Raw genomic sequence first — 27,261 nt, 5'->3', positions numbered from 1 at the left:
GAATAAACCATACTGCTCGCTTCATCTCTTCTCTTGGTTGGAATCTCATTTGCTCATTGAGTGTGCATGTGAACATGTTTACTCCAGTGTCACATGAAATAACTATAGTGTCTTCAAGGAAAAGGACAATATGGTTTTAACCCACCAGCGAAATGAAGCATTTCAAGTAGATATGTTAGTTTACTTGCCTATAAAGTAAGTATCTTCACTAACAAATAATATGTGCTTTAAATGTTCTTCATTTTTGTGGTCTAAAAGCACTGCTAAGTCGTTGCTTTATCAATTATTTATTTAAATAAAAGCAGTTTTGTCATAATAGCACATGGGATGATAGCTGTATGACATTGGTTTCCAAACTGTGTGACAGGTTAACTGAAAAAAAACATGACATGCTGTTAAATTCACTGCAATTATGCCAAAGCATCACATTTCATTCGAAAAAAGCGTCTTGGCACGCAATGTTCCAGGTGCACAGTCCCCAATACAGGCTCAGAAGTATAGATCTGAGCTGAACAATACAACTCATATCAGACAGAAACCCTGCAGCTACACTTGTCTTAGAAGGGAAAGCTTTTGTAACACAGCAGAATTTGCCATATGGAGGAAAGAGATGCCCTGAAACCACATTTGTTTATTTTTAAGTGTCAGACCTCTAGCCATCCTGTCGATGATGTTGGTCTGTTCAGAATAAAAAGGAGAGGGATTTGGCAATTGCACCAAGTAAGCTCAATAAACCTTCTTAAGACAAACCCATCTGTAGCCAACAAAGATATCAAGCAACTAAATACAAATACAAATTGAGTGATCATGTGCTTTGATGTTCAAGATGGCAATGGCCAAATCATCAACATCAAGGCTTTAAAACAGTAGTCAACAAACCAATTGGTGACATCACAATGATGACATCCACATCGGATATAGGGTGTGAACCCTTCTTAAAGTAGTGTGAAAAGTTGAAACTTTTCAATATAAATAACACTGCCATTCAAATTTCACACCGCTTTGTACTGTGTCTTCAAATAGACTGACTTTCTCTCAGCACCCCCAACTCCTACTGACATCCCTTCTAAAAAATATGAAGTTCTGCTCCTGAAGACCTGAAACTACAAAACTGCTACTACAGTCAGAGAGTATACGAAACATTAGGTGAGGTCTTAGAGTGCATTCACGATGAAAGGTTCATAAATTTAAAAGAAAGTAGCTCTGTTCCAGATAAAGGGTTGAGTCTGCTTTATGTCCCTTAAAGTTATGTATTATTAATCTGCGGCATTATGATTCTCTGCATATGAAGCAGGCTATAGAGTGTCCGCTAAGTGCCTATTGATAGGTCGCCAACTGCATCCAGTAATTGTTAGTAAGCAGTAAGTACTTGGCAGGTACTGACCGCTCTGGAGTCTGATTTTCTTAATTTGTTCGGATACTTATGCACAGAAGGGGGCACATGTACCATAATTATCTCGAAAACACAAGAATATAAACAAAAAACAGAAAGAACAAGTGTTGTATTTACTGTACAGAACATTTATTCATTTTCAACATTCAACATTGTCTTATGGTCCAAGGAGCGTCAATAGCTTCCCACAGAACAATTAACAAAGCTATAAAACTACAGAACGACAATGTGAACATTACTGCCTTCATTAGGGACGCAGGTTTGCATTTATAGTCAAACAATATGAGATAGTAAACATCCCATAATACTATGTGATCATCATAATGGAACTCCAGTGTCCTGCAGGTCAGCAACTCACTATCTTCAATGCTCGTAATATTTGCTAGTTAAAAAATATGAATGGTTGTACATGTATACTGAGTGAATATAAAGAGGGAGAAAAACAGTGGACCCTGATTGGTCGCTTGAATCGCTTGTCTCATTAAAATCAGCTAAACCTGCTGATTGTAGGGTTCCATTTCAAATGCTTAATACTGGCCATTATGTATTGGATTATTTAGTGAATGAGCAAATCAAGATAATTTGCCAATGTTTTTAAAAATGCAATATTTACATGTATCCACTGAAACAGAATCTCATTGAACGCATTAAACAGATGGGGGGAACATCCAACAATAGGGTTGGCAAATGAGCACATGATTTTGTGAATGTTAAACCTTTTGTGTGTGATTCAGATCAAGCTTTTTACCTTGATGGCAGAGGAGGCGATCTGGATGTGGTGCAGCTTGTGGAGGGTGCTCTCCCGGTCGATGAAGTAGGAGGCCGCCAGCTGGTGCAGAGCCTCCAGAGTTACAGCTGTGCCGTTGGATTCGCTCACTTCAGACGTCCGACTCAACTTCCGCTTGTCCACAAAGATCATTAATGACTCTTCCCCTATGAATACACACACAGTCAAATACACACACTTCCTTAATGACTCATCCCCTATGAACATGCATAAAGTGGTGTACTGGTAAATATTAACCCATTAACACCTGCCAACGTTAATTATACAGTCCCATAGGCAAGTTAGCCCTGTCTGACAGTTGTATACTGTGTTCTACATTGTGTTAATTAGGTGATTCCTCTGCAGCTAGAGTGCAATTGAGATGCTTCATGGAACAAGTCTCTCAATGCTAACAGAGCAGAATTTATTGACAAACAGTAGACAGACTGAGATCAATGTTAAAATCCTTTCTAACAGCATGAGGTTTTATGGGGATTTTAATTGTGAGAGACTTTAGAGTGAACATACAGTACAACACTGGGGATAGATATAACATTGCATTGTTTTCCACAATAATTTGAAAGACAATCTCAAATATAATAACTCACTTTTTTCTATTAGTGAGTCTTCGAAACTTTTAACAACAATGTTTTTCCAATCATAATGAAGTTACAATAGTAATAATTGTCTTAATTGTATTGTAATAATATTGTTTATTTAAAAACCTTTGTTATAAATATGAAACATTTTAAATTAATCAGACGTGAATGATTAATAATTATTACCAGGCATCACTTATTTCAACACATAATAATGATTAAAAAAGCTTTATTAATCACCTTTAATACACTTGCACCATGATCCTAAGATAAAACATTTAAAAATATAAACTCTATATCCATTAACACTGCCTACTGGTCATATTGGAGGTTATATAAGGCCATGCTTCCGCAGCTTTACTTCTCTCTATTTGTTTGCAACACATGACGTACAGGATTGTCTTGCCAATCTATTTGATATATGGTTGGTATATATCATGGTTCACTAGAGACAAAGATGAAAAGAGCCAGCAGAGAAGTTGGGAGGAAATAGATAACCACGGGAGCTCTGCAGCACAAAGTCTGGCCAATTACATCTATTGTTATGGAATCAGGGGATCGCCCAACATTCTTGTTTAACAAGTTTAACATCTTGAATCAGATATTATGAGCCCGAAAACACAGGCTCAACAAACAATCCGACAGTCACAGCTGAGACCAGTCTTTGGCAAATATTTAGTTGTTTGAGCATTCAAGCTTCCAAACTTCCAACAAATAGATCTTTCTGGGAATTCAGCACCATTTCAAAAAGCTCAATGTCTATAGTAAATATACCAAAAGTAAGATCTGAGACAAGGTCCAAAATATAGATAAAATGATCAATATTCAAATAGGTTAAGGATAAATAGATGCAGGAATAAATACATTCCGAACAAAACAAAAGAAGTCACTTTAACCCTTTCCTAATTGGGGTTCAGTTTAGTAGTTGTAGCTTGGTTCTTGAATTTGAATTTACTGCTACATGAATATGAAGTTGAAAGAAAGGTTTGGATAGAAGACGTCCAGAGGTCTCCTTTGATGGCCACTCCTACAATTAACACCACACATTTGATTTAAAAAGTAAACTTTCAGTTGCTTGTAACCTGATATTATTACGTTTATTTTCACACATTTGTTTGTAATAATAACTTTCTTTGTCTTTGAGTTACCGTGATCGTTGGAGGAGGTTGCTTCATGGTTCAGAAAAAGGCGTGGGTGAGGGCTAAATTGGAAAAAACCATATGCTTCCATGTGAAAGGGGGGATTTTGGTTTTGTCAGTGTCCTTTTGTATTTTGTTGATTTTAATCAATCAATCAATCAATCAATCAATCAATGTTTATTTATATAGCCCAATATCACAAATGTTACATTAGTATCAGTGGACTTCACAGTTTGTACAGAATATCAGTATGACAATACGACACCCTCTGTCCTTGGACCCTCTCATCGTACAAGGAAAAACTTCCAAAGAAACCCCACAGTTTAAAGGGGAAAATGGGAGGAACCTCAGGGAGAGCAACAGGACGGACAGACGTGCAATAGATGCCGTGTGTAAATTGAAAAGATAATACATTTACAACATAGGTAGTCCAAATGTTTGAAAATGCATGTGTCTATAATAAGAAGATGAATCCACAAGGATGTCAACAATCCTGTGGGAGCCATCAGGGAAGTAGTATGATGAGAGTCAGGCAGGACCGCAATGACCCTTTGTTTACTATTTGGTTTAGTCATATGTTCCATTTGCGTCATTGTGGCAGGTAAGTTTATTCAGTTAACACCTGTTAAGATGCTTTTACATTTATTCATTTTATTCACTTTATACATTATTATTTGCAGGTCTCCCTTGAAAAAGAGATCAATGATCTCAATGGGATACAACCTGGATAAATAAAGGTTTGAAATGAAATTCAAGTTATTTTCTGTTTACCTCTTTTATAGGCCTAGTTATTAAAGATTCTTGTTTGTTTTTTTGTTGGGTAAATACAAACAAAAAAAGTTTCTTTAAACATCTCATGTGTCCTGTTGCCTTTCTGCTTGAGTCCCAGACATCTCCTTAGTATAAACAATGGTATACACAGTATGGCAACATTCATTTTCATTGACTATTGAATTTAGACCCTGGTTCCTCAAGTTGAAATACACGTAAAGTTAATCAAATCATTAAAAAGGTTCCTGGAAGTTAACCGGTTACGGATGGGCCACATGTCCATCCTGGCTTTAGGCCACATGGCTTTCTCCATCACGTAAAGGTTGGTCAATTAAGAAAACAACAAACAATCAAAGAGAACAACAAGCTGTTTATTTACCTCCCAGTGTAGCAGAGAGCAGGAAGTGGGTTCCGTATTTCCTGATAATGTTGTCAGTGATGGAGCTGAGACTGGGCCTTCTGCCCAACTGCCTAATGGTCTGGAGGAACTCGGGGTCCAGTGGCAAGGAAAAGCCATTGTTCTCTTGTCTCTCCAGGGCCAAGCTATTCACCTTCCAGCGGCCAAATTCCCTGCAATATCACAAAAACACATGCTAAGAATGAGCACACAAAACATGAAAGCTGCATGCAGGCGCAGAAACCACATCCAAATGGACAATGGAAAAACAAAATTGCACCAAGAGTCACTGAATAATTGTTTTCTGCTTCTTGATTTTGTAAAATTGGTGACCTATTGGGATTTTGAAGTGGACAAGTATTTAGTTTTATATCCACAAACCATCTACAGTATATACAACATATTACAACCTTTGTCCTTAGTCCATTACAGAGGCTGGAAAAACTGTGAAATCTGCACAAACTCAAAGTGAATCTTATGTACTTGACTTTAGAACATAAATAGGTTTCTGTTTTACCACAGCGCCTAATATGGCCACATAAGAGGAAAAAGTGATTGTGCTATTTTAAATTGGTGGAGAAACAACGTTTTTGTCAGTGATGTAAAGCAATTGTCAAGGCTGGATGGCGAAATACCATAGGGATTGAAATTGTGGACAATTACGCTACATTAATAAACCCATACAAATGTCCTTATAGCTGCATATAAGTGTATTTAAGTGTGAAAACTATATGTTATGGTCCTTTGTATACTGCTTTTTATTATACTTAGTATCTGGACTTCAAGTTAAGGTTTTTACTGATGACAGGTCTCATGCCATTTGTACCTCCGGCTCTGAGAATTGCTTTGCAACATAGCGGAAAACATTGTGTTACTCCAGCAATTTTAAATAATTGCGCAATCTTTTTTCATCTTGAGACACAAATGGAGACGCTGTTGCTGGACGGGCTATAATCACGGATGGAGTCATGCTGTTTTCAGGGCCTCTTTTGGTAGGAACAGGCTTCATCTGAAGTCGTTTGATATTCAGCCTGGCCTTGGAGCATGCCAGCTTCCTTTATCTACCAATTGCATGCAGAGTTTTGCTGCTTGATGCATTGATTAGTGCTATGCAAATGCAGCTGTCAATGAATATGGTTCTACTCGCACCTAGCAGGGGAGAAATTGAAGACCTTTCAATCACTTTTTGGTTGTTGGTGGACTCGTCTTTTGGGAAAAGGAGAATAATCTATCATGGATGTGAGTTTGGATGTGTTTTTGCTTTGTGAAGCTGTGAAAACATGCCATGTTATAGGTCAAAGCAAAGGCTGAAACACAAATGCTCTCTCCTCAATATTTTTACATCTACCCTCATGTTTGGAATGACGTGTTGTCTGTTAAAAGAATACCAACGTACAAATGAGAAAAGCGAACATTTTAAAATCCAATCTAAAGCAGGTAAGAAGATACTCAAGGATGCAGTTACCTTTTCTTATTAGTCCTGTGACCAAAAACTTAACAAAAACATGTTCGGATTAAATACAGAAAGAAGTAAATATATTCGATGTTAACTGAACAATAGCTATGAATTTGAGCACTTTGGTAAAAATACCTGACAAAAAAACAATGAAACAATTGGTTCAGACTTGATAACAGTCATTTTAAAGAGAATCAACTAATTATTAATTAAATTCATTCAACACTCGTCCATTCAAACATTCATTTATAATACGCTTGATTTGATTATACATAGATACAGTCTGGTAGATAAGCAAGAATCAGTGGTAGCTGTATTTTTTCTGACAGCTTATTGAGTCTATTCGAGAATGGCTTAGATTCAAAGATTCAATGGTTCATGGTTTTATTGTCATATGCACATAAGTTAGAGTGTAGAAATGGCAAAGACAATTGTATGTCCCGAGCTCCTCCAACAATGCAACATAGTTATATAAGACATAAACAATAAAACATAAAAATAAAAAGGAAGTGTGCAAGAAGTATTTATAAACGTAAAATATAATATGATAAATACAAGAACAGAATGTTAAATTAAATATTGTGCAGTAAGATTAAATTAAATATGGTTTATTACAGTGATAACTATTCAGATAAATAAATTGTAAGATGGCAACAGCTGTCCCTGAGTCTGGTGTTTTTTGCCAGACGGCAGCAGACAGAACAGTTACTGTATAAGTGAGACAAAGAAAATTAGTCAGGTGTTAATCTATATGTTTGACGTTACAATGTATGCACATCCAACCTGATTCAATCTATTTTTGGACACTAATGAGGTTTGAAATGTTTGACTACTTTAAAACTATTAGTGCTAACAAAGGATAATGTGTTGCCAAACAAGAAATAAATCATGCAGACATGGCTTCATTTGGAGTTTCTGTCTACTGAATGAGTGATTGATGTGTAAACTCTGGTTTGGTCTTCACCAACTTCTGAGAAATATATCTGGCCTTTTTTTTCTAAATGTTCCACTTCTTTTAGCAGTTAATTTTGTCTGTCTGCTGTTTGTTGTTGGGCAGGTAGCTTACAGGGGATTTATCTGGGGTTGTTTGCTGAACACAGCTGTCTGCTGCTGCTGCGAACAGGATTGATGAGGGCACTGAGACAGAACAATACAGTACTCGCGCTGTAGGAAAAAAAACAACAACAATGAGCTAAAAGAAGCAAAAAAAACCTATTGCAGTGTGGCGGTGTGTGTTAATGTTGTTCATGTGTGTGTGTGTGCATTTTACCCAATTATAATAATACAACTATATATGACAATCATATATACAAATTATAAATACAATTATAAGCCAACCAACCTACCAACCAGTATTACTAAAAAAGCGAAATATATATTTTATCTCGGTTCACTGGCTGTCCTCAGGTCATGACATGAGGTGATTAATGTTGCTGTACACATATCACATGTGGGCATTTCTCCTCTGTTATGTGTGCAAAAAAAGGTTGTTTTTATATTATATGGAGACATTCTCTTTTTTCAGAGTATTGTATTTTGGAGCATGAGGTGAGAGGTGATATAATGCAGTTCTGACTCCTATTATAAAGGGAGCCTCCTCCTCATCTGTCTGGTGTTATAGTTGTTTCATTTCAATATGTGGAACCGCCTTTCTTTTAGTTTCTTGATAACCAGCAGGTTGAGGAGACTCTTCTCTGGGTTCAGCTCCTGGAAGGTTATGGCTTTGTGATGATTGATTCTTTAAAAGTTTAATATGAGGGAGTATTGGCCGAGTTTTGCTCTTCAGGCATTGTATGTGTTATCTTGCTGGACATGCAGGATGTTCTATTTTTCACCAAGTTTCACTGCCATAGAGACGTCTAATCTCTAAGACAGGATATTGTTTTTTTTTATTGAAATTTCATATTTCTTCTAATTGCATAGACAGGTCTTCTTGCTTTTTTCTCTTTGATCTTGAGTGGCCAAGGTGAAGCTTTCTTTATACATGTCTCTTTCTAATGCATGCAACCCCCAACACGGCCCAGACACACACCAACCCCCTCATGCAAAGACACTTGCCCACACACATGCACATTCACACAGCCCGCAGCTGCAAACATCTAAACAAAGCTGCCCTTGCTGCAACAACTTTGCTTTCGCCCCGAATATCGCAGAGCCCCCTTTGGGAGCTGGCCAGCTGCCAATCAATTTCTCACCAATAACAATGACCCCCAGAGAAAAATACAAAGCAGAAAACAGCTCATTAAGGCCTATTTCATGTCTGGATTTCTCGATAACGAGCGGCCATTAGTGTTTCCCTCCGTCCGCCGGGGCTGGCTGAAGAAGGGAGCAGCGCAGAGATGAAGAGGGAGAACTTAACTGTGATCGACACACTGCCTCGCTGTGCTGCTCCCTGATGGACATTTATGAACGGTTCCACAGCTACACTGGAGGATACAGCACCCACACACATACAGATCTGTGGATCTCCATTTTGCCTCACCTCCTGCATTCTACGCACATACACACTATGGCTACACAATACAGTACTGGAAATCTTTTTTCTTATCCCCATTGAGATGACCACTTAGCAAATTCATGACACTTATCTTTAGTTAGTTGCAAAAAGGGACACAGTTCAAATGTGCACTCAACTATTTAACTATCATCTGTTTTTCTTTTCTTCAAGCCTTTTGGGTTTCAGTTCAATGTTGAATGAAATGAATAATTTTGCTGTATTTTTGCATTATATTCAAACCAGCAGCATGAACTGAATACACTTCTTTATCTGCTTATATATCTCAAATATTATAGTTATTGGTATGTTAATGTTGAACATTTATTATCATCATATTTTACACCCCTCACACACAGCACACAAATGGATGTGCCTGTTTATTTCCCTCTGAACTCCTCTCAGTGAGATGCCGATAGACTGAAATAGTCAATCAGACACACACACACGCAGCTTTTTTTCACCCGTAGCTCGGTGCAGCAGGGGGCTCGCTGCACATCTACCTGTCAGCCCCCCCTCCGAGCGAGCGGGAGCGCCGTGCAGCAGGATGTGAGGAGCTGCAGGAGCTTACAGGGGCAGCGATCAGAGCGTTGGAATGGTACGCTACTACCTGTCCATCACAGCCTAGGTGTCTCAGATCCATCAGAGCCTAAAGGCTGCCTGAGGGTGCCGCTTGGTAACAAATCAATTCATAACAAATCAGGGAATCAACCCGGCGGATAACCTGATGAAGCGCTACCATACATAGCAATCCAGGTTGTGGCAGAGCACAGTGTGGGATTGAGCAGGCTATGGGAGTGTGTGCTACTGCTAATGTTATCTCCGAGGTTGAGGAAATCAGGAAATTATCATTCAACATTTTTTAATTAAAAAGAGTGCACAAGCAAAATCAATTTTACGGCAGCAATAGAAAAATATAACTTATCTTATAGCAGCCTTTTGTCATTTAGTTCCAACATTTTAGAGGATCATAAACAGAATGTATAACATTGTTTTCCTCATGTGTTTAAGCACCTCCTTTTGAATGTTCTACTGTAACTATGCGATACTGTATGTCACATGAACAATAACACTGGTCCTGCCCTACATACACTATTGTTTAGATCACCCTTGATGTCATTATTCTTTGTGAAAAATACCTAAGGGAGCGTCTATAAAAAGGCCTTCTGCAGGGTGAGAGGCTGACCCCCTGGTAATAAAATGCCCACAAGCTATGTTGCTTCTGTTTTACAATGCAGTTAAATGATAGAAAAGCACACAGGACCACGCCATGTATTTCAGACTTGGGGCAAAATAGCATGAGGGTAAAGTAATGCATGGTCAATTTCAAATGTCTTTAGAGAGATTTTCACATGAAGTAGTGTACTGTAGCTCTCTTCACGAAACAGACACAGGTCGGTTCTTTAAAACGGGCGTTTATTCTTGGCGTTTAATCTTGTAGCCTCCCTTCTTCCGTTACGCTGTGAGAACTACAACAACGAACAACATATACATAGTCAAATACATTAGCATAGTGTGCTACACATACAAATATATAAATGAAAATAGGACATGACGCCCACATGAAAACGGAAAACAAATACCTCGTTGGCCGCTTGTCGTGAAAGGAGATTATTTTAATCTTTAAAGTTCTTAAAGTTCAAACTTTTCTGAATAACTTTGGCACAATGATAACTTTATGTTGCGGACTGCAGCAGAGCTTCAATAAAGACATCAATCCACGTTGAGTTGTCCAGTGCATCAACAAAACACACAGTAACAGTGCATGAACAAACATGAGTTCCTAGGCACAAGAAACTATGAGGAGCCGTACAGGCTGTAATTCATACTGGTCCTCTCACGCACATACATTCTCCTTTTACATACATATATTTTCACTCTTACACACATACATTCTCCTTTTACATATATTTTCACTTTAAAACTATTCAGCGATTCTGCACTGCGGTCACTCAGCCGTCTCTCAAGTTTGTTTTTTCAAATCAGCTGCTCTTCATTTTTTTCTTAATAAAACTGACACTGTTGGACTCTGTACTAGTTTGACTGCTACCAAAAATAAAATGAATTACTTTTACTGTGTACTTTTTTAGTAATCCTCTGTCAAAGTCCCCTCCTGAGTACAAGAATGCATGTTTCTCTACTATTTTGAATAAGCGTTAAAACACCTTTCTTCATGAGACTTATATTGTTGGACAGAGTATTTTAAGAGGATATGGTAAACATGATATCAGCACTAGTAGCCTACTCCAGCAGCAGTATTTGCATTTCCATGGAAAGTCTTTAGAGACTGGCCTGGATAGCTGGTCCAGGCCAGTCTCTGACACACCTTGTCACTCTTGTTGGCCTCTTATGAAGCTGCTGTCTTTTAAAATATGATTATTTCTCTGCTCTTAGTTCATTCCTCGCAGATTCTTCCATCAGTCCCAGTCATTGCATGTCAGTCAATACAGCTTCGAAAAATGTGTCCAATTCAACAAAATGTTTTTTTGTGAGTGAAGGCCAGAGCTAAATTATAGATTGTTTGATTGTGTAATTACAAGGTGAGAGAAAATAAATCCACATCCTCCTATGAAACGTATTTTATTTCCTTTTCCATGTTATACTTATACTTACTTGTATTAGAACATTTGCATGTTGAACTACATGCTGGATATATTCCCCAGCCTCATGGAAATAAAATAAAATAAATGGATTCATAATTTTTAAAAATGGATAAAAATGTATACATTAATAATGTTGTGTGCAAACATTTCAAATGTATATACAAAAGGGAAAAATAGTTTACTTTTGAAATTATTTCTCACAAAAATCTTTCTAAATAGTAAATTATTAAAAAGGGTTTAGTCAATATACGTTTGTCTGCCTAAAACAGTTGAAATTGAACGTAAACTATATCAAACGCCACATCCATGGCAATTAACCCATTTTTGCCCACTATTTAAATTGACTTTGGTTGAAGTTAATACAAATATTGATATTATATTTATATATATATATAGCATATCATTGATGCAGTCTTTCTGAACACTTTTAAAATTAAATACTGCAAATGAAGAATATGTTTAATGTTCTGCACAGATAGTGCCTTAACTTGAATTTGAAAACACGTGGCAACTTTATTATTACAGCAGTTGAAAAGATTTGTGGAAGGATACATTCTTCATGGGCTTCAATGGCTCTCTAGATGAAGGGCGTGTTATGGTTGCTTGTATTATCCTCAGATAGTGGTTTGTTTAAATAACTAGTGACATTTTAATAAATATTGCAAAAAAGGGCTCCAAAAAAGGTATATATATAACCTGGCCGGCTTAACCAGTCTGTATTTCTTTAAGCACCACAAGATTCAGAGTTTATAAAGTAAGTACACAGTAAAAGTACTTCATAGTAATTAGCCGCGTTCACACCGGAGTACTTTTCCCCGTACTTTTCGCGTTTATTTCCGTTAGTACCCCTTATGTCGCGTTGACACCAAAAAGAGTACTTAGTGCCGGGAACTTTTACCCCCATTTTTAGTGCCTGCTGAGAGATGGTACTTTCCTGGGGGAAAAAAGTGCCCCAGTTTTGATTGGCTGGGCGAATTGCAAACCACGCCCCGTAAAACTCTGAAATGTTTTGTAGAGCCGCCATTTTATTATCCTCGCATTAGCATTATTAGCATTAGCATTCGCCCAGCGCACAAACGCAGAGAGACTAACTTATGGCAACACAAAATAAAACATGGGAGCGGTGGAGATGAGGAGGTGTCGGCGGTCTGGCGATTTACTCGGAAGGCTGGGAGTCCCGGCAGCTTCTACGCAATTGTTGAATTGGACACATTTTTCAAAGCTCTATTGACTGACATGCAATGGCTGGGACTGATGGAAGAATCTGCGAGGAACTAACTAGCGGCAGAGAAATAATCATATTTTTAAAGACAGCAGCTTCATAAGAGGCCAACAAGAGTGACAAGGTGTGTCAGTGTGCTGCTGAAGGATAATTGTGACCAGCTATCCAGGCCAGACTCTAAAGACTTTCCATGGTGTAAAATGCTGCTGCTGGAGTATTAGTGCTGATATCATGTCTACCATCCTCTTAAAATACTCTGTCCAACAATATAAGTCTCATGAAGAAAGGTGTTTTAACGCTTATTTAAAATAGTAGAGAAACATGCATTCTTGTACTCAGGAGGGGACATTGAATATCAAAAAAAATATTTGCAAAAAAAAAATGAAGAGCTGCTGATTTGAAAAAACAAACTCGAGAGACGGCTGAGTGACCGCAGTGCAGAATCGCTGTATAGTTTAAATCTCCTAACAATGTTGTCCATTTTAGACATAGACTTATTATATTTACAGCCCTTAATAACATTCATTTTCTGGGCTCAATATGTGTCTTGGCCGTTTTCGTTGTGATCACTAAATTAAATGTAAACATTGAATGAATGTGCATGAGAGCAAAATGTATATATGTGTGAGTGAAAAATGTATAAATATGTGAGTGACAATGTATGAATGTGTGCATTGAAATATGATAATATGAGAGCAAAATGTATGAATGTGTGAGTGTAAATATATACGTGTGTGAGAGTGAAAATGTATGTATGTAAAAGGAGAATGTATGTGTGTAAGAGTGAAAATGTATGTATTTAAAAGGAGAATGTATGTGCGTGAGAGGACCAGTATGAATTACGGCCTGTACTGCCCCTCATAAGAAACAACAAACACTTACGCATATTGGTGTAACATATAAAACAAAACTGTATGAAATCATGCCATATTTTAACAATTTTAATATTACATGAAATAAAGTATTTATTTATTGAATTTAACTATGAAATGAATTATGTTATTCTTTTTAAATAAGGCAACTTTGTTACGTCATTTACAATTAGTGTGTTCCTCTTAGCCTGAACAACTCTTTGGCCCATTTATAAACTTCACAGAACAAAGAAATATACCACTAAACATGGGTGAAGATCATATGAAATAAATACATAACCCAAAGCTCTGTATCAATTTGCACAGAATATCGAAACCTACTCACATTTCCGGTGTCTCTTGTGTAACGTATAAACTGTCCAATTGATCCTCTCCGATAAGCATTTGTGCAAATGTTACCATACAGAGAGTAGATTAGTTTTGTATGTAAAAAGAATATATCATTTAAGGTTAAAATCCCTCCTCGGCTGTTAATTAGTCTAGCATGAATGAGCTCTATGATTCTTCTGTTGCTGCTGTCTCAATCATGCTAATGTTAATGTGTCGAGCTCCAATGCATTCTCATTTTAACTAATAAAATGAGAATGCAAAAATATGCAGAGTTGTCTTCGCAGGTGTTCGGGATATTATGTTTCTGACTGCGAGCTGATTACCTCTGAATACAGTTTTCTTCCATCTGTCATGTCCTCGCTGTTTCACTCAGTATAATGACTGTACAGCAGTTAGGTCCAGATCAGTGCTCTACATATCAAAAACTCTGAGTTTGAAGTGTGATCAACAAAGCAAATGCACAATATTTACATTCTGGCGAAACTGTGGATGGCAAAAAAGGCCTATCTTTTCTTTTTTGTTTTCATATTTTATTAATGCACATTTACTTGAGCCATATCAGTGGTTTAGAGGGGTGGGAGTTAATTAAATTACCCGACTGACTCAGAAAATACTAATTTCACACTGACTTCACTCAGAATTGGGCCTTTAGCCTTTTTAAATCTGTGCTTGGTCTTTCTTTGCACTCAAGCATATTTTTACATGCAGAAACAGACAACCCAGTCTCCTAGGAATTATGTTTTATATGTACTTTAGATTTGGATTTTACCATTTAGTTTATGACAGGTCGCTGATCATTTTCCTCAGTGAAGAAGTTTAAATTGATTTTACAAATCGTAAAAATGTAACACACAAAACTGTGTGACATCATCTTGAGTCCCACATACATTAAGTACATTGAGTATAGGCAACACAAGCTATTTAGGGTTTTGGTTGCATGCTGAAGAAACTATGTATCCAGTTGCTGTTGTATGTCATGGTGGACTTTTATCAATATTCAACCACAGTTTCCTTACATTTTAGAAAAAGCTCTGAAAGCCCAAACAATACATGCAATGTCAAAGATCTGAAATGTTAAGAATGAATATTTTGCGTCTCTCAATGGAATAACGTACTTTCTAGAAGAGAAGGTTGAACCAGAACATCTACATGGGCTGCTACAAAACTGGTTTGCAATGGATTTGCAGTTGGAGTTATTTCAGATGTAATCAAAGCTCCGGGAACACTTCAATCAGTTCAAGTAAATACAAATAAAAAAGCATCAAAAATTGCCTTTTTCTTTGAGAGGTTCTAAAAATCACTGTGAAAAGAAAGACAAAAATCACACCTCATTTACTGTACCTTTATAGACACAAATGTTCTCATCATAAAAAGGCCTCAGAACATGAGAGTGTGTGTGTGTGTGTGTGTGTGTGTGTGTGTGTGTGTGTGTGTGTGTGTGTGTGTGTGTGTGTGTGTGTGTGTGTGTGTGTGTGTGTGTGTGTGTGTGTGTGTGTGTGTGTGTGTGTGTGTGTGTGTGTGTGTGTGTGTGTGTGTGTGTGTGTGTTTGTAGCTGCGTTACCCCAGATACCAAAATAACCGGTTGTGCAAAACAGTTGGTTGATTCAAGACTCAATGTTATTTCAAGGACCTCCCCAAAGAGAATTGCACAAAATGGGTCCTTCATGCTTCATTCAGGATGATAAACCAAATAAAAAAATGTGGAAGACCTTGCAAGCAAACTGCAACTGCTATGCTGGATTCAATGTTCTTATTATTTTTCGCAGTTCGTTTTTTCCCTACTCTTGGTTCAATCTGATGTGACATTGATCCTTCTCAATATGCATGCACCAGCAAGATATATACAGGATTATAGAAATTAGAAATGACAAATAAGGAGGCTTTTCATTGGTGCAACATCAAAAGAAATTCTATGCATGCCAGTTGCATGTTGGATATTTTCATGAAAGGTGCCTTCAGAGGCAATTTTGTTAATTGAGCTTATGATGATCACAAGTGGAGAATCAAATCAGAATGAAAGTAAGATGAGTGGAGAAAAGATGAAGACTCTTGTCATTTTGTAATCCACCCAGCAGGGAAAGAAACGCAACGAAAGCCAGATCAACACGAGAGAAGAGAGTGTAATGATGTCCTTATTAGCCGCTGGTTTGTGAAGGCTACACGAAATTGACTCCAACGGTTCTTCTAACAACATCAAACAAACATCAGACCATTAATCTGTGAAAATCCTATTAAACCTGCTGAGAGGTCCTATAAACAAGAACCCTTACTGTTCCCTGCTGATTTCACTTTTTCTTGCCTTTGATGCGACGTAGGGTTCAAGTATGCATTTCAATGGCTTGATTACCACGGAAGACTGTGACCATTGCCACGGACATTTGAAAGCTCCTGTTGAGGATAAGGATAGAGTGCATTGGGGGATGTTAAATGGTTTTCAAAGCAAATATAAATATGCTGAGGGACTGAAGTAGATTTTCTTTATAGAAGTACTTTATAGAATAGCTGTCAAATAAACTCTATGAAGACACTGCAATGCATGTACAGACTTTTGTGTCTTTAGCGTCATACATAAACATTAGACTTTCAAGTGATTGTAATGAAATAATATTCATAGGTGGACTAAAGAGGCAACTGAAATGTTTAAAAAAAAAATCAGGAAACGCCATGCTTGCCTGTCAACACTTACAATGACAACAAGAGCCAGAAATGCACTGCTCCAGCCAAGAAATAGTCAGGTGCATAACTCACGATGAAACCAAAGCTTGTCTTTATAAAATAATGCATTAATTAGTGAGCTACAGAGGTACCGCTATAATGATTTATTTGCAACTTTGGAAAGATCCATGCTATAGCGAGTCCCTGCCTACAAGCATTATGCTAAATTGAGCTTATTACTTAATGGCTGGATCTAGAATACAGATGTGAAATACTATCGATCTTCTCAGCTTACTCCATGGAAAAAAAAGAAGGACAAGTATTTCTTTAAAGGACTGGGTTGAGTGAAGAAGATAGAAAAACATCGAAATGTATCTGAGAAGCAAAAGTGGAAGTAGTACGCCAAAAACCTCCTTTTCAAACGACATGACTGGGCACACTCATTGACGCACAGACACAAGCTTGTCAGGAAAACATAATTGGAGCATACTTTATTGGGATAAATATAAACAATCATCTTTGAGGTTACACGTTTTTTCATGGGATAACTATAGAAGTAATGAAATTAACACAAACAATCTGTGTTTTACAAATTATGAAGTTAACTGTCACAGAAGTTTAGGCAAAGCATTGAAGTCAAGCTTTAATTAGATGATCAGCATCAGCTGCTTCATTCATGCTTTACCATCAGTGGCTCATTAATTAACTGATTGGCTACAAAATTATTTGAAACATCCAATAATACAGTATGAGTAGATTGTTTTACACAGTGGTACGCAGAATCAGATTTTGTTCACTATTAAGGCCCCGGCCCCACGGGGATGCATACGGTAAAACGCATACGCAAACGCAAACGCAAAAAAGGCTTCCGTCCACGCGCAATAGACACCGGAAAGTGTCTGTTCACACGAGACAGCTCCGTTTAGCTCCAACCGCTGGAAAAGCTGCAGTACATATTTCAATTCATCTACATTTTTCTTGGAAGAAAAGAAAAGACAACAATCTTACCATTGAATTGTATTTTCGCCCACTGAGGCCTTTCAAACTTAAGCCAATTTTGTATTACGCTGAAGCACTGCGCAGTGTTGGAAAATAAAACTAAAAGGGTGGGTTTTGTTAAAAAAAGCAATTGCTTTATTGATTTGTAGCTCCAATGAATATCACAACACTTCTGATAATAGAAAGCAAGGGCATGTTGTGGAGAGAGAGAGAGAGAGAGTGGATGATTTGCAGGAGGGTTTGATGACATGAAGACTGCTGATCCCTTTTGTACTGCTATTTGTCATAACCATGTTGACAAGAGACTCCTCTTTACACAGAGAACAAGGAATGCCTGGAATCACATTGTGTACATAATGAGGCATGCACATACTGTTAATACACGCTGTGCACACACTCAACCTCATCACACACACACACACACACACACACACACACACACACACACACACACACACACACACACACACACACACACACACACACACACACACACACACACACACACACACACACACACACACACACACACACACACACACACACACACACACACACACACACACACACACACACACACACACACACACACACACACACACACACACAGAACAAAAGAGCCACCAGCTACGCTAAATCCAGAGCTCCTCGTGACACAGATGCTTTCTGTCAATGCCATGCCTGGTATGGGCTCTTTAGAATTATAATTACTGTAACTGCACATAATGCGTAAACACACACACTTGCAAAAGCGGCATTTTTTCTCTCACATAGGTCTTTAATGTTACAACAAATCAACGGCTAATACGATTATTTTTTCTAATCTGTGTATGCTGCATGTGGTGATAATATGGTATAAAGGTGCAGTGAATAAAAAAATTCCATTGGATAGGTAATGGACTTTAACAACAGTAGGAATAATACCTTAAACCTTCCCTTTTGTTTTCTCTTGCAAATCATTTGTGGATCCGGGTTTTTTTTAACCATTTTTGCGTTAACACCATGTCTGTTGCTCAGATTTTCATAGTGGTCAAACGGTGGTGCTCAATCTTCCATGTCAGTCCAATGGCGTCATTGGAGCCAAAAATACTTTTTTTACTCAGCTGATACCAGATACTCCAGATCTTTTCCCCGGGCGCTGTACAATAGCTGCCCACTGCTCCAAGTACTATGATGGGTAAAAAGCAGAGACTACATTTCACTGTGTGTGCTGTGTGCATGAACTTGTGTGACCAATAAAGAAGGTTTCATGCTCCGATTCTATTCTATAAGAGACGGCAATGTCTGCAAAATGCAAGTTGCACCTTTATACGGGTACTTTTGTACTAGAGAGTCAGGCCCTTTTTTGCTTCATGCGCCACTGAGCAACTTTCATAGGGATAACCGGGGTCCCGCCTCAATGCTGTATCCAGTTCTCTTTAGACTTCGATACATTGCATACGTCATTGACGCTTAATGGTGCCTAATGTGTCAGTATTACGATGCTGACTGCCAAAATGTAGTGCACTGGGAGTTAGAATTATTGGTCTTACTTGCACTGAGAATATATCCTTCTATTGACCACTCAAGACACCAGTTTAAATAATGGTAATTGAATATCCAAGACTTGTTTTGATGATATAGTGAGACCTTTAGGGGACAAAATAACTTGCAACTACTAAAACGGGTATGCAATTCCTACCCCAATGATCATGGCTCAAATATTCATGCAGTCACTCTTTCATAAAAGCCATTTCCATGGACCTCTGGCCCCGATAACTCCCCCATCACACACTTGTCAGAAGCCATAAGCTCTGCGCTGGGTGAAGCCCTAGTCACTGCCATCGCTGCTGGTGATCAAACGAAGAAGAGTGCTCAGCTTCTGTCCTGGAGGCATATTCAACCTCCGAGTTGAGGACGTTAAACTTGTCTCTAACACAACAATGTCATTGAACAAGGCATGCATGAGAGACAACTGCAGTTCGATGAGAACTCATTATACAGTTCTGCTCTCTCTGGCTCTGTTCCATCATGTGTTTACAAAAAATCTTTGCCATAATCATTTCCAGGCACTCATATATCGATCATGAACAAACAAGAATATTGCAATGAGGATCATCATCATCCACCTGCATTTGCATTCTACATTGTGTGCAACAAGGTCATATTTGATTTGGTTACGTATGCCAGGAAAGTGGAGGGGCACAGGGGAAGAGCTGCAATGTGTTCTGCATTTAAAGGAACATAGCACCAACAATAAATGAAGTGTGAAATGAACTAACGTCTACTGGCTAATTGTCTATTGTAATTATACCAATGCAGGAAAGTCTTATTGATGCATATAAAAGAAGAGTTGAATTTATTTTATCTCATTATCCTCGAATTGCTTGGAATAATCTATGTTTGTGTTTTTTTAGACAAGGAACACAGTCTTGGAAGAAGTGCTGCATTGTTATACTGCCACATATCTGTGCATCTGACTTATATGTTTAAATAGCAATAACTTTAAATGTATTTTTACACTATTAACAAGCAATTTAAAAAGGCACTTTTGTAGGGTTTGCATCCCTCAATACAAATTGTCTTTGTTTACTATCGGAAGTTGACCCCTCCAATGTCAGAGGGACAGATGTACGTCGAAATTATTGGGAATCGCCCCAACACAATCTCCAAACTGAACACCTCAATAGTTTTATCATTGCCTTCTGGAGTGTTTTGTGGATCTGGAGTCCTAACTGTATGTCGGGGCTCTCCAAAACCATTAAAAAATGTTTTAAAATAAAATGTGCCTTGTTAAGGAAGTTCACCTTGCTTTGGAGCACAACTTGGTCACGGTAAGGAAAATATAATGGGGGTGCTATAAAGATAACAATGTTATCTTTCATAAAAGTAGGGATTATAACTCTCAGCACGTAAAAGTCTTGCTGACCATACCTGACCTTTTTGATAGGAGGTTTTGTGATGCAATTCCAGCAATAGCCCTGCATGCGGGGACAACAGCTATTGTCATGGACACTTAAGGTCTGCATAAACTGAAACAAAAGGCACATTTTATCTGTATTTTACAAATAAAAATAAATGCTTTTCCTCTTGCCTTTTGAGCTATTCATCTATCTAGCTTTACCACCGACTGTTAATCACTAATGAGCGTACCTTTAAACTGCATTCTGCGATTTAACAGTATATGCAAATGTGACAAAATATGTCCTTATGATATTATACATTTATACTAAATTGACAAATGTTATAAGAATTGAAAAGGCTCTGAGCTGTATATCTGTCTTAATAGGGCATACTTCCCTGTGCACCTACTTTATTATTTACTACAATTTGTGTTTCATCCCTGCACATAGTGATATAATATTCTTTAATTCTCCCTTTTCAATTCTCGTTATTGCTGCCTACACGCCATGCAGTTGTACAACCATGTATTCCATCCAATTTTATAATCTATTTAAAATGTGTTTTCTCGTTTTAAAGCATTTAAAACAAAAGAAAAGCAAACCATACATATGAAGCACATAAAGCACAACACTCCCTCCGAATCTTAATGACATGATTAAACACTGCAGCACACACACTGTTACATTATACCATGGCAATGCGTTCTTTCTACAAACGTTTTTGCATTCTATTTTCTCTACAAACATGTGTGCATATAATGAAACACTAATCCCTCCATAATTACATTGGAACGTCTCCTTACTTCACATAAAGTCAATGTAATAGCCAGTGGGTTGACAGGAGAAAAGATAGGAGAAAACACGGGAGATGAGGCGTGATATCAAAGTTATGGCCCATGAAGAAGAAGAAAGGAGGAGCTGACATTTTGACTAATATGCTACTGTCTATGGATATGGCTCGACTACTATAGAAACCATGCAGCCAGGGCTTCTCACATTCACAGGAATGATTTTCCATCAGCACATGCTGCTATATTATAAAATCAAATATGCTTTTGTTCATTACACACCCATTTCCACCTCTGCCCAAACTGCACGAATATGTTGGAAGTCATGCTTTCATTGTGAAAAAGCACAGCAGTCAATGAAGAAATTCCGCTAATTGCTTTAATTGTGTATTTTTCAAATATACCCAGGTGTATCTGTTGGGTGAGTGAACACAGCAGACAACATTCATTATAAAATTAAAGCCACAAAGCTTTTAAGAGATTTGCCAGCCCCACTAGAAGAATACAAAGAATAACATAAATGAACAAATGTGTTTTAAAACGGCCATTTTCACATGCTTTTTCCTGCGATTACAGCTAAAGTAATAATGCTAAGTGCCTCCTGTTCCTGTTTTTCCACTGCCTTTGAAGCCGATAAATCTATTAATTCGTTGTTCTCATCTCCTTTCCAGTCTCTAAAGATTTTTTTATGCTATAAATGATGCTATGACAGAAAGCTGTAACTCTTTAAGCTTTTAACCCTCCTGTTATCCTCAGATTTCCTTTACACCCTTTATCCTCTAGTTAGTAGTTTAAAACTCAAGACAATGATCATATTCCAAATGTTAACCAACATGTATGTCTCTGGTGCTTTAGGTATCTTAGTTGACTACCTAAATAACCATTTAAATAAAACATTACCCCAACCTTCCCCCCCACAGACCCCTTTATACATCCAGAATTCCTATTATGTGACGATCGAAACATATATAAATCACCATAAAATCTCTCTGATTGAAATAAAATGTTAAAGTAAGATCTTTTTGATGTTGTTAAAGGACCAACAACTAAAGCAGAGGGTAGTTTTGTTTTACAATGATACATTTGCATGTAATAGTCACCTCAATATCATCCTACACAATCAACACAAATATGTTGACATTTTTATATGTTTTATACTACTAAAACAGCCTGGGGTCAAATTGATCCCAAGGAACACCGATGCGTACAAAGTACGTACAGGACATTTAAAAACGATCTTCATGTTCATTTGATGTTTACCCATTAGTCCTCACTAAATTAGGAAAAGTCATGAAATACTAAGCAAGAAAATGTGAACCATTTTTTTACATACGCTAAACATTGAATGGGGTCAAATTGACCCCAAGGATAACAGGAGGGTTACATCTTTCCTTTTAAAGCAGACCTTACAGAAGATAAAAGGTTGTTAGTGTAAAATAACACTTTAACTTCTACTCTGAACAATACTCAATTTAACACTAGAACCGCCAGGGGTCGCTGTATACCTCAAACCGCCAACGGGTAAAATGTACCCGATATTAATATGCATTGATTTTCAAGGTACAATGTTCTTTTATTTATCATACTAGAACACAGGGTTAAGAGTGAGTTTTGATCGCACAGTGATGAAACTTATACCAATGGAATCTGTGGACTCTCAGCTTTTCATATTGTTATACTTGATGCAGATTGCATGAAGTATAAAAGATCGCTACCGTGAGTTATGTGCAAAGTGTCTCTCTATCTCTCTCTCTATCTATCTATAACTATCTATCGATCTATCTATAACTATCTATCTCTCTATCTCTCTCTCTCTATCTATATCTATCTATCTGTCTATCTATATATATGGAACCACAGTAAACAACAGGCTTTGCTATAGCAAAGCCTGTTGCAACACGTCATGTGTTTTCGCGCAAGATCAATAGCGCGAAAATCACTGCATTTTCTATAAGGTAAATATTACCCGCTGGCGCTAATGGGTATAAATGGTAATTTCTGGGGCCATTTTTTCAATCTGACTTCATATTGACCATTTTTAACAACAGAGGGTGCTACATAACACACTTTCAGGAAAAGTCACGGACTGGGAGACTTGAATATTTTATTGAAAAAAAGTGACATACAATCAAAAAACAGCTGCGGGTAAAATGTACCCGTTGGCGGTTCTAGTGTTAAATGTCATGTTTTAATTAGAATTATAAATGGCTACAAGCTGTACTGGTGCAATGGCTGGCCAGCAGGGGGGGGTAAAGCTCTGGTTCCTCTCATGTCCCCTTCCTCTGTACTAAAACTCCTCCGGTCCTCCCTCTCATCCCCAACTCCCTCTCCCCTGCCCCCTGACTGGAAAGGCCAACTGAGCTCTGGAGAATATTTATGAGCGAGGGAGAGCAATTGGTTTGAGATCATTCGACAAGGGAGGGAGTGAGGGTGGGGGATGGCAAAAGGGAGGCAGGGGAAAAGAGAGAAAATAAAGATAAATAGACATGGAGATAAAAGCAGCGGCAGGGGTTGGATTTTAATCATTTTGTTTAAACCTCTTTTAACCCAGTTGTTAATCAGAATGAATAATCTATTAAATGTTTCCATCTCAGTATGTGCTTGCATACATGAACGTATAATAGGAGCCTTTTCTACAGCTGCATTGAGGAAAAGAAAATGGTGAAACTGCTCCTCAGTTCTATAAGAGACCAGTTTGGGTTTCAGATTTCAAATTACAACAAGTAGAAGTGACGTTTCAAGAGCCAATAAGAAAGCTTTTACTGACCCATAAAGGAAACGTAATGTGTCGGCAAGAAGCAAACCCCTGTTGTTGATCAATACGAATGACCCAGAGATTACTTTGCCTAGATTCTTCTGGCTTTTTGGGAGCAAAAGAAATACAAAACTGTGCAGCCCGTTGCATTTCGGAGGCACTTCTGATCTGTTCAGTTCTCAGATAACTGGCAGCCTTGACATCTCAGCGATTGATGATAGTGCTTCGGTTGCACGATATTTAAAGCTTGAAAGGACTTGTTTTTCAAGGCAAGGGAAGCAAAATGATGGTGCAGGAACATTGTTCCACTTTTTGAAATGGTGATATTATTCCTCCTCACTTGAGTTACTATTGGGTTCTTGTTCTAATTGGTCAGCCTAGTTCTCTTAAGAGGAAACCGAAAAGGCCACTGTAGCTCAAGGGGAAAGGAGGGTTACACACTTGTCAAGATTGCATTTCTGATTGGCTCATAGAGGTCAGTACTGTAGGTTACAGACTGCTTAAATAAATGTATAGTTTGGAAAGTAGTCAGAACAAATCGGTGTGAGTGAAACTGTGAATGCAAATATCTGTTAGATTTGCATGCCAAGGGTGGAGACAGGAAGTCAAACACACCTAAGGCGAGAAAAGAAGGTAGAAGGACCAGCAGAGAGGCAGCAAGGGAGCAAGTGATGGATGCGAGGGAGCCAACAGCGCTACATTCTCTATCTTTGCCTGGTATTGTCACTCCTGTCAGCTGCTAAATGCCAGTGTCACTCAAACTTCTGTTCAGCTGGCATCGGCCCCTCCACTTCACGGCTGCTGACGCTCCCCAAGCATCGCTATCATCAACGGGTATCACAACACTTACCTGGCACAACAAACAGCCACATATATAGACACTCAAGTATGCACGCCCTATCACACACACTTAGATGTTGTTGTTGTCTGAAAACAGTTTTACTTTTTCATTAAATTAGAAAAACAATATCCTTTTGGGCTGCTCTACGTAAGAAAAAAAAGTTTTTCACTAGTTAAGAGACATTTCTCAACCTCTGGAGGACCATGAGAGACTGGAGTGAAAATAAAACAAAATATATCACACACACACACACACACACACACACACACACACACACGCACACACACACACACACACAGACACACAGAATGTTGTCCCAACAGTAATATCCTTTGTGTGGGTCATGCTGCCTTAATCAGACACTTAGCCAAAGGCAGAAATGATTTCATCAGTCTGAATTTCAGTGTTAAGATTAAATGCTAAAGAAAAGACAAAAAAAAAACAGTGGAATATACCCGCACAAACACACACCCACGCTCGCATACACACAGACACATATTTACAATTGCGAAAAGCCTGCTGGGTACAGTTAATGTTTACAGCTGTTAAACTGTGGTTTGTGAACTTTGATGGAATTGCAATAAACATTATTTCTTTTGAGGTATATTTGAAACAGCATAGATGTTCTTTTTTATATCTACATGACATCCAAGTTGCTAACTTATCATATAGTCTGTGAATGTATAGGTGGGAGTTTGCATCTTGAAATGCTGTCCCGTAATCCTGTAATTTCTATCTAAATAGAAAAACTGAAGAAAAATGTCTTGGTATGGAGCTTTCAAACAATCCCCCTTCAGCTCCTAAGCACACACCCACTATACTTCACATCACACACTTCTGAAGCCAACCTTTCTTCCCACTGTCACACATCAACTGGCTCAGTCAGATATCTGTTACGTCCCGCTGCTTTGCCCAAACCCTCCTGCGGTATCTCCGCTTGAGTTTCAACTGATATGCAGCATTCGGAGGTTTTGTATCGTACTCAAAGCATATGTCTCTGCTGCCCACAAAAAAAGGAAGCAGTCGCACCCAGAGATGCTTGCATCTGTTCAGAGTAGGCTACATGCAGAGCTTTGTATGCAAAACTCCACTAAGTAATCGTCTCAAAGCTTCATCCCACAGCGTGCCACCCACTTAATCTGCATATTTTATACTCTACAGAAAAGAGCGATGTGATTTCTTGCTTATACTTTTCTGAAATCCCTTTTTTTCCCACAAAGTAAGACCAAAAAAAGGCTTTTGGTCCATTTCACAAAAAAGCATCTCAGCTTTGAAGTCAGTCATCCCTGACCCTTCTAATCACAGTTCCTCACCTGTATATCTTGTACTTGGTGGTGAATCCTTGCTGGTAGCGCTCTGTGAAATCAACAAACTCCTGGGAGTGGTGAAAGGGTCCCTTGTCTGACAGGAGCCAGCCCAGTCGCCCACCTGAGCCCCCGAAGCCAGCCCCTGCATGGTCCGCTGCCCCGGCCCCTAGTGTCACCCAGCTCTGGAGCAGGCTTAGTGTTAACCACTTCCATAGAAACATGAGGGCCGTCAGTCTAGTGGAGATGCACGGGCCACTCATGCTGCTTCCCCCGGCCCCGGTGACTCGTCATTCTCCCTGCACTCTGGATGAGTCCTGCTGGGAAGGGAGGAAGGAGAGGAAGAGTGAGAGGAGTTGAAGCAGGGCAGAGACAGAGAACAATAAGGTTGTAATTTCGTTTTGGGCGTGAGTGGCATGAAGATGAACTGAGAGGAATGATTTTCTTCAGCATGGCTGAGTCAGAAATCATTTAAAAAGGTCTCTATTTCTAAATGTTGGACATTTTAATGTAGTCTAGTCTAGGCTACAATTAAAAGCAAATGCAATTTTAAACTCTTGTACCTTAACATTTTAAATTGTAGAAAATATTCCAGAAGAGGGAAAATAATGACCTTGTTGTTAGATTATGCTGATTTGTTACCTTTTTCTGTAAATGTTGTGGTCCCTGGTTAGTCTCCTCAAAATCCCCTGATAGGACCGTGAAGTTGGGTTCGGTTCCTCACCAAAACGCGACGACATTGGCAAAGGACTTTTTTTAGGTGAGGATTATCGCCGAAATGCAAACAGACTCACACTTATGAGCAGCCGAACTTGAGCTAAACAGAATATGACATCCAACCTCCCGAGAGTGCACTCTTCTCCTCTTTCTCACAGTGGCATATTTCCAAGCGGAGACGCGATGCGCAGTAGTTTCTGTAGGTCCAATCCAACGGAATGAGTCGCAGCGGACTCTTCGGCTTCCAGAGCGCGCAGGTGAAACCTTCCAAGTGGACT

The 27,261-nt window shown here is 38.4% G+C and overlaps 1 protein-coding gene across 1 annotated transcript in view; it reads right to left on the bottom strand.

Annotated features, from left to right (window-relative positions):
- The window catches only part of LOC117495266 (BMP/retinoic acid-inducible neural-specific protein 3-like), a 51,226-nt gene extending 24,274 nt beyond the window's left edge, over positions 1-26,952 (bottom strand). Inside the window, exons 1-4 of the mRNA XM_034146422.1 lie at positions 26,909-26,952; positions 26,276-26,583; positions 5,048-5,238; positions 2,142-2,326 (exon numbers count right to left, since the gene is read on the bottom strand). Coding sequence (XP_034002313.1) covers positions 2,142-2,326; positions 5,048-5,238; positions 26,276-26,529 — 630 coding nt within the window. The 5' untranslated portion in view covers positions 26,530-26,583; positions 26,909-26,952. The remainder of the gene's footprint in view (positions 1-2,141; positions 2,327-5,047; positions 5,239-26,275; positions 26,584-26,908) is intronic.
- Between the last annotated feature and the right edge of the window lie 309 nt (positions 26,953-27,261).

Source organism: Trematomus bernacchii, unplaced genomic scaffold, assembly GCF_902827165.1.
Source record: "Trematomus bernacchii unplaced genomic scaffold, fTreBer1.1, whole genome shotgun sequence".
Taxonomy (NCBI): Eukaryota; Metazoa; Chordata; class Actinopteri; order Perciformes; family Nototheniidae; genus Trematomus; species Trematomus bernacchii.
This window is presented reverse-complemented; position numbering and strand designations above follow the sequence as displayed.